The sequence below is a fragment of the Cajanus cajan genome, chromosome 1 (assembly GCF_000230855.2).
Source record: "Cajanus cajan strain Asha chromosome 1, NIPB_CcT2T_4, whole genome shotgun sequence".
Lineage (NCBI taxonomy): Eukaryota > Viridiplantae > Streptophyta > Magnoliopsida > Fabales > Fabaceae > Cajanus > Cajanus cajan.
The window spans coordinates 72,776,281-72,785,802 of NC_138517.1; the positions used below are offsets into that span (position 1 = coordinate 72,776,281).

At 29.2% G+C, this 9,522-nt stretch overlaps 1 protein-coding gene across 1 annotated transcript; it reads left to right on the forward strand.

Moving 5' to 3' along the window:
* The first annotated feature begins 758 nt into the window (after positions 1-758).
* On the forward strand, positions 759-9,138 carry LOC114915619 (uncharacterized). The gene is made up of 7 exons (XM_083062357.1): positions 759-1,442; positions 1,727-1,761; positions 3,392-3,508; positions 4,439-4,915; positions 5,794-5,931; positions 6,665-7,083; positions 7,920-9,138. Exons 1-7 carry the CDS (start codon positions 1,381-1,383, stop codon positions 8,544-8,546), a joined length of 1,875 nt encoding a protein of 624 aa, XP_082918483.1. The 5' UTR covers positions 759-1,380; the 3' UTR covers positions 8,547-9,138.
* The last annotated feature ends 384 nt before the right edge of the window (positions 9,139-9,522 follow it).

Here is a 9,522-nt window from a genome sequence, read left to right on the forward strand (position 1 = left end):
AAGTTCCTAGACTAAATACATTCTCCAAAAAAATATATATTTAAAATGATGCCATAAATGCATGTTAGGTTTCAATAATTGTTTCATTGACTCGTTGACGAGTAGAACCATTCAGCCATTCAGACGACTTTGTTTTTCTTATTGATGAAATATATTCCATACCCTGGTTGCCTCGCAAGTTCTCAAAGATATAAAGAAATGTTTGTTTAACCACAATTGTATATTGAGAGAAGTTAAATAAAATTTAATTCATATATATATATTGACAAAGAGTCTAATATATATTTAAAACAAAACCTTCCTTACTTGGACCTCTAATATATATTTATATTTATATTATTAGAAAAAGTATATATATATATATATATATATATATATATATTATAGTGATACATAATATATATTATTGAATTTTATTTAAAATTAATATTAAAATTATGTGAGTATATATTAAATAAATTTATATTTATATATATTGTATTTATAATAATATTTTTTGTATGTATAACATTTTTTATATTGATTTTAATTATCATTCTCAAAATAACTAGAGAACTAGGTAACATTCTACTTTTTGAATAATAATTTAATTAGGCATGAAAAGTAATTGAAAATGATTTATTGAAATTGTTATATATATAAGCATAAATATCATGAATGAGTGTATAACCATTTAACACCGATAATGCTAATTAAATTTTCATTTTTGATTTTATTTCTATTATTATTATTATTATTATTATTATTATTATGTGTATTGTTTATAAATAAAAAAAAAAATTTTGATTGGAGGATGAAAACTTCTAATTTAATTAACTAGGTATATTAGCATGAACATTGTAGAACATAAGTGTTTAATATTTTTATTAAAATTTATAATAAATAAATATTTTTAATATATAAAATGTATTAGAATTAAAACACATTGCTCTATTGCATTATTTAGAATGCAATTGCAATTCGAAATGCTATCAATGTCCCCACCACATATATGTGGACAAGTAAAAAAAAAATGAAAAGAAGAATGATCGAGCACACTTTCCTGAGGATTTCCTATTTGGTATTATAAAAACTGTTCTTCACGTTCATGTTTCTTCATTCCACACTTCACTTTTTGTGGTAAGTGCAACTTGTTCTGCTTCATAAACTTTCATTCTTAGCCTCTTTCCCATTTTCTTCTTCCTTTTTTCATCTTCTCGTTTTAGCTTGATTCAACTATAGGTATATTTATATTTAACTTCATTTGATTATCTCTATATATATTCTTTAATTTGTTCCTCTCACGATTGTAAATATGTAATCAGTTATATTTAACTTCCTCTTGTTTATATTTCTGATGGAAAAAAAGTTTAAAGAGCACTTCAGTAACCCATCGAATACATGTTCTCGCATATATTGTCATACATACGCTTGAGAAAATTATGGGGATTTCTTACAATAAGGTACATAAATCTTATTTAGGTTTTTTTTCTTCCTTCATTTCCTCTAGAACTCTTTCGTTGTGTAACTTGTTGAGCCTCTTAATACATCGTATAACAAGGTTATGTGTTTTTCCATTTTCTTATTGTTCCTTTACCTCTTTGCCTCTCCATCTCTCCTCTTCCCACGTAATTAAGGCAATTTTTTTGAGTTACATTTACACGAATAATACTCTTTCTGTGGCCAAAATATTTTTCTTCTTTTTGAAAGTTTTCTTTTTTTGGCTGATAATTCATCTTTGTGGCAGGCAAGTGGAGGAGAAAAAGATTCTGTGGGATTCAGGTATGTAGTGACTAATTAATGATGGAAATTTCAGATGCATATGTAACTATATAAGATTCTTTTTTCATGAAGTTAAGGATGCATTGTATGTGGCTGCTTTTACGTAGTTACTTTGAGAGGTTATGATGTGAAAAAACGCGTCTATTCTATTTCATAGTTTAATTTGATACTGCATGGACAAGTTAACAACCAAAAGTTAATTACCAGCGGGAATCCAGGTCTAGCTAGCCTATGAATATGATGGTATTAATTTTTTGTTTTTTTCTCAAATGTGTGCATGGACATGACCGAAAGTGCATGAAAAGATATACGTTTAAAATTAATGGCTGGATTTTTGTTTGATCATGCCTCTTGTGTGTGTTTCTCTCACTATCTCCATATACCCCATAGAATAGTTACGATTGAATACTCCATATTTAATGTCACACACGTGCATGTGTTTCTCACTTTCTCTCAATATCTCCGTATATACTCAATAGAATAATCAACATTAACAACTTGATGTATAAATTATACTAAATTCAACCTTTTTAAATAATATTTCCAAATAAATTTTGTCTATAGGAAAATTTTATTAAAGGTGATAAAGTTAATGTTCATATCAATAACATAGTAAAAGAAAATAATTAACATTAAATGTTCTTTATTAAAACCACATGCATGATCATTAATCTGATCATTTGTGTTAAAACAATGCAACCTGAAACACGCTTTGCAAGCACGTATTGATTCACAACTACCTGTTTAATTTAGTACATTGTCTTGTCCATGAAAAAAAAAATAACATAAACCCTCACATTATCTGTAAAAGTTATTTATATTTTGAATGCGTAGACTAATATTTCTCAGAAATATCATAACTCAGTAAAATTCCACGTTCACTAATATCACAAAATTCTAATAATAATTCTCTTCAGTGATCAAACAACAAGAATCCGTGTGACAAGCACAAAAACGACAAAGTCAACAACACTGGCCCACCAAGAAAAGTTGTCAGTATCACGTATTGACCCGTTTTTCAGAAAAAAGCTGGAGTATTAAAAATGGGCACAGTCGTCTATGTTTTCCCTGGCAATGGAATTTTGTACTTTTCAAACAACATAAATATTTTCAAAATATTATTACATTACATTTATATGTAACCAATATTTGTCTGCATGTTACATCCATATGTAATATAAGTATTTTTAAAATACATAAAAAATCAAAATCTTTTCACCCCTAGAAAGTAAAAGCTTATCAACTAACTCAACTTAACGGTTTATATGGGATAGTTTAGCCTCTCATGGATCGTTTTGCAATTATATCTTTTCCACCACAGGACCAATAAATATGTTTGGATATGATTTTTGGTAATTGAATATTCCTAAGAAAGTAGGCATTTTCGAAAATTGCTAAATCGTTCATTATTTAATCAAGCCGTAAAAATATATTTAAGGTATGATTTATGTTTAGTATATTTTTATTTTTTGTGATTTTTCTTTATTTGTTAAATAAAATAAGTTTTCTATTTTCAAAATTTAGCAAATTTGTTTTCCTAGTCAATTTTTATCTAAAGCTCTAAAGTTCTCAATTTTTACTATAAGTCGTCACAAATTGAATTAATTAAATTTTTCTTTAATTTTTATAGTGAAAATGACTATGGCAGTTCGAAGCACAACAAATCCGGAAGAACTACAGATAGTCACCCATGAACTTGCATCAATTCAATTCAGAAGTCCTTCATGTGATCTAGTACAGAATACAAGTACTTCATTTCCTCTCACTATTGCATTTGCATGCACAATTATTTACAGATATGAAAAGTATAGACAAATTAAACTTTAGTTAAAAATTTGTCATTTGTGAACAACAATAAACATAAACTAACTATTTTTCGTGAAAAGTAGAGTTGAAGGGTAACTAAATGCATATTTGGAAACTCCTTCAGAAATAAGGAATTATGTTTTGGAATATAAAAGTTATAATCTATGCAGGTATGGATACATTAGCAGAACATCGTGTCAGCTATGTTCCGGAGATAACACTCATCGTCTTATCTTGAATTATATATATATAGAGAGAGAGCAATATATATATATGTAGTATCTTAGTATTTTTATATTTTTAACATTAACTATGTATCAATATCCATGTTAGTTATGTGTGTTCGTGTGAAAATCAATGTCTCAAAATCAATGCTCCTTTCCAATGTAGTATATAATGAATTTTTTCCCTAATTTATCTTTTCATAAATTATTCGATCACTATAATTAAAAATAATATATTTATTAAAAGATTGAGTTATTTTAATAAAATTATATTAAAAAATGATATATTTATTTGTTCTTAATCTGTGTTTAAAAACCTTAAAATGAAATCATTATGAGATGAAAAAAAAAATATAATTATTAATTTCCTAAAATCACATCTTATATGTAGAACCAATCATGAACATGCTTTATTACATATGATAATATATTTTTTCAAATAGGATTTCACTTTACATCATTTATTGTATCTATTAATTTATTGATTAATCACTGATTAAACACTGATGTTTAGTCTAAAGATCTCATATATGTCATTGGTTTTATATCTAGTAGTTTTGAGAGTATAATCTCTTATCTACCATTTTATCCGTAAAATAAAACTATAATTAAATGTGCATGTTTAACATTTTTCTCTATTTACTTAGAGGATTACGTGAAGAAATGTGCTCCAATTTACAATCTTGCAATAAAAGGCGATTGGAAGGAAGCAAGAACCATGATTGATGCAGATAGAAGGTTGGCGAGTGCTGCAATCTCACAGGGATGGGCCACACTACTTCATGTGGCTGCGGAAGCAAATCACTTTCATTTTGTAGAGGAGTTGCTGAAACTACTGAGCGAAAAAGATTTAGAACTTCAAGATCACAAAGGTAACACTGCTTTCTGTTTTGCTGCTGCAGTTGGTAATGTAAGAATTGCAGAGGCTATGTTAAGAAAAAATAAGAGGTTGCCAACTATAAGGGGTGGGGAAGGACTCACCCCACTTCACATGGCTGCATTGCAAGGAAAAAGTGAAATGGCACGCTACCTCTACCCTCACACTGTCCAAAACCACCACCACAAGTTTGATGATGAAGATTGGAACTTATTGTTCTTCTTTTCTATCACCACCGGCATTTATGGTATGTATATTGATCCTTACTATTGGAGATAATCCCTTTCACAAGTCGATTTTATAAAATTAAATTAAAGTCTAATTCACTTTTTTGAGAAAGTACCATAGTCTATTATAGCAATTTGGTTGTTGTTGAGAGCTTATCATAGATTTTCAAACCTGTAAATTTTATATTCAAGAGATCCCGTCCTTGATGTGAAATGATGTATTTGAAATCTCACATCAACTAATAAGATGACTATAATAATGTATATAAGTTGAGAGTAATTTTCACCTTACAAGTTAGTTTATAGAATTAAACTAAACCTAAATTCACTATCTAAAACTATATTTGCCTATTGAACAAATGCATGAAGTGAGAGAAGTAAAAAATATATACATGTTTACACAATTTTTTTAGAAAGTACTTATAAAAGAAGAAAATAGAAAAGAGAAATAAAATAAATTAAACTTCTCCATAAACTAATTTAATTTATGAATAAGTTATAAAAAAACGTTTTTAGAAAAATTAATATGAAAGAGCATTTACATATTATCTTATGTATTAGTTTATTTGAACTTCTAAAAAAACTAACTTATTTTTTCTTCCTATTTTCTTATCTTTTAAATGTTTTTGAAAAATTTATCTAAATAGATGTTATATCAACTTTGAAATTTATGAGATACTTATTGAATAAAGTCAAACAACAATAGATATGTCTTTACTTTTGGGCTTTGTATATCTTTATCACAGAGTAACTGAATCCAATTAGATTATAGTGTTTACCAACCGCAACAAGAACAATAATCATGTATCATAGTACTATAAAGTAATCACCAGAGAGAGGGAGCTACTATTGTGCTTCTGTCTGAATTTTCAATTCAGGGTACATGGAAATTTTGCAGATTTAGCTTTAAAGATATTACAAGAGAATCAGATGTTAGCCGTGGCTCGGAATGAGAAAAAGGAAACGGGCTTGCATGTTTTGGCCCGAAAGCCTTCTGCATTTAGTTGTCGAGGACCAAATCAGCTCATAAACTCACGTAAGTCTCCATAATTAGTCTTATTCAAAACTTTGGTGGCAGCATCACGTGCTATCTATTTGTACTTTTAACGAGGGTCACCACCATGTGTTTATGATTTCAAGTAATATTCACATGATAAATAATCGAATTTTCTGTAAGAAAAATAAAAATAAAGAAAAAAAATATAAAAATAGAGGAAATTGTCTTGCTCTTGTCACTCAAACTACATGATGAATTGACACTGTTTATAGTAAAATAACAACCATTACATGACATTTAATTAACATAGTAAATTGACATAATAACATTAACCCTTCACATATTTGATAGTTATACATAATAATGTCTTATAATGCATATTTCATCTTTGAACACACATTAACAACTATTTATTTTCTAATTATTATGTCTATAACAAGTTTAGGAAAATGAACCAATAAAATTCAATTGTGTTACTAGAAAACTGTCAATACTTAATAACAAAGATAGTTTCGGACCATGTAATAATTTTCTCATAACATTTATTCATTTTGACGTTAAACTAAGAATATTTTTCATCTTTTACAATTTCGTCTAATATATGTACATCAAGATCATAAATGAGGACACCACATTTTATTCATTAGAACATAGAAGGGGAGAAGAAAGTATATTTCTTCATACTCTAGAAATATAGCTACTATGAGATTACTGATTTCATGGTCCTTATTTCGTCATATATATAACCAGATTGTGAAACTATTTGTGATAGGTAAGAATCCAACTTTGGCACTCCAACTTGTGAGGTGTCTCTGGGAAACCCTTCTTGAGCTTGATTGCGAAGAGATACAAATGAAAAGAGTGATAAGTGAACCATCTCAAGTAATATTCATAGCCGCAGAAGTTGGAAACTTTGAGGTTTTGGCTGAGCTAGTTAGATCTTACCCGGATCTCGCATGGGAAGTTGATGCAGAAAATCGAAGCATCATTCACATAGCTGTTTTACACCGCCATGCAGCCATATTTAATCTAATAAATGAAATAAGAACTATCAGGAATTTTGTAGTAACATACGAGGATGATGACCAAAACAATTTACTGCATTGTGCTGCAAAATTAGCACCACCAAGCCAACTTAACTTGGTGTCTGGAGCTGCTTTTCAGATGATGCACGAGCTACGGTGGTATGAGGTATCTCATTAATTTCTATATCTCATGCATGTGGCCCAAGCTTCTGTTTGTTTTCTATGCATGCATGTATTCTATATATTTGTTCTTTTCCTTCTTTCTTTTCAGATAATAGTCGATAATAATTTAACATGCATACGATTTTATTGCTGCATTGATTTGGTTCTTAACAGTTTACGAGTATAGAGTTTATTTCTCAAATTTGTCATTTCATAATAAATTAGCTCATCTGACACAAAGTTGACCGAATTTGGAGACTAAATTTTCACAAACTTGATATATTTGGAGGACTAAATTATCATTTAGTTGACAAGTTTGGAGAATAAATAATATGCAAGAGTCAAATCAACAAATGTTACAACTTTCAAGAATCAAATTAAAATGTACATTTACTCACTTGGTACTACAAATTTCATGTCATACAAGTATGCAATAGATATATATTTGGTACACGTTGAGTACGTATTATCATATTGAGTATGTACCCAAAATAGTTTCCAAAAAAGAGTGAGTACTTATTTGGGTACATATAGGTTCCTTTTAAGTACGTATATTGGAATAAATTGATAAAATCTATATTATTCAACAACAACAAAAAAATTAGGTTTTACATGATCTATTTGCACTCAAAACTTTTGATGAACAAATTGTACATTTACTAATTACTCATAATAATTCATGGTGCAATTGTTTCTAAGAGACTGTTTCTTGACCCTGTATTATCATACTGATTTGTCTCTATTTCCCATTTCTAGGCATCATTTCACGATGCTCTACATTATAGCTAACTTTCATATATAAATAGAAAATCTTGTAGGTTTGATATTACATTATTACAGGAGGTGAAGAAGTACATGCCACCTTGTTTCGTAGAGAAGAGAAACTCCAATGGAAAAACACCCCGAGAACTATTCACTGAAGAACACACAGAGTTACTGACAAAAGCAGAAAGTTGGATGAAGAGCATGGCAAAGTCTTGTATGATCGTTTCAACGCTCATTGCCACAGAAGTGTTCACTGCAGCATTCAGCATTCCACATGGCGATGATGAAAAAAATTGCAATCCCATTCGCAATGCTATCATCTTCATAATATTTGCAATATCAGATGCAACTGCACTCATATCATCTTCCATCTCCATTCTAATTTTCTTGTCCATGCTTGTCATAGCACGTTATGCAGAGGATGATTTCTTCAAGTCACTGCCTCTGAAGCTGATATATGGATTGGTGACACTGTTTATCTCCATAATAAGCATGATGGTAGCATTTAGTAGTGCCTTCTTCATAACATATTCCAACAGCATAAAATGGGTGCCAATTTTTGTTTCTGTGCTTGCCCTTGCACCAATCACCTTATTCACATTTCTTTTGTTTCCGTTGTGGTCAGACGTTGTCTACTCAGCCTACTTTTGTAGGTCTATATTTCGGCCAAGTAAACACGTTCTTTACTATGTGGATTGCTAAGTGGTTAGGTACATGCGCTTATATCTTGTAGGGAAAATTTGTGTAACATGAAATCTGTATTTAATTCTCATTAAGTGTAATGACTCGTCAAGTCAATGATAATTATAGTAATATAAACAAAATTAGTTTCTGGTTCAAAGAAATGATAGATACATATTATAAGACAAAAACACTCTTTATTAGGAAATTTTACTATATATTCAACAAGTAATTGCAACAAGTACTAATTGCAATATATGTTAAATAAATAAGTAATCATGGCTACTTCATGAATTGTAATTATTGTGAATAATTAATGAGTATTACAATATATGTTAAATAAATAAGTACTCATGGCTACTTCATGAATTAATTGTAATTATTGTGAATGATGAATGAGGAAATTATTGCTAATAAGTTTATGTTTTTCTTCTTATTTTATTAGCATCCAATATTCCGCTTGTGACACTTGGCAACAATGGAATCATTTGCGAAAAATTGTTTGTGTTGGATGCATTCTTTTATTTTCTTTTTAAGATGAAAATAGATTAGATTAAGTCAGAGTTTATTAAACTTGACCTCAACATTAATTGAATATTTCTAATAAGAACTTGAGTTACATAAAAGTTTGACTTAGTCTTACTAAATAAAAGTTTAACATGTTCTACAAACTTATTTAAGAACTTGTATATTTAATATCAATATAAAAACACTACAATAAATATTACATATAGTGACATACAAAAAGTGTCACTATAAGTATAATATATGTAGGTATGTGTAACGACCCGGCTAGTCACTACACACGGCATCGCACACTAGAAACTCCAGACAGATAGAACAAGTATATAAATATAGGATCTAGAATATATAATATACTAAGTTCTGGTCTGACTAGGGTTAAAGTGCACCAAAGAAAATTACAACCAAATGCTACTATCCCAAGTAGCTACAATCAAAATATCCACACAAGCAAAACAACTCCAAGGTCCACCGG

Excerpts from the sequence above, each read along its gene's own strand:
- LOC114915619 (XM_083062357.1), top strand. The coding sequence starts at position 1,381 with ATGTTCTCGCATATATTGTCATACATACGCTTGAGAAAATTATGGGGA. Across the intron at positions 1,443-1,726 it reads TGGGGATTTCTTACAATAAG|GCAAGTGGAGGAGAAAAAGA; the intron begins GTACATAAATCT and ends TCTTTGTGGCAG. Across the intron at positions 3,509-4,438 it reads TGATCTAGTACAGAATACAA|AGGATTACGTGAAGAAATGT; the intron begins GTACTTCATTTC and ends CTATTTACTTAG.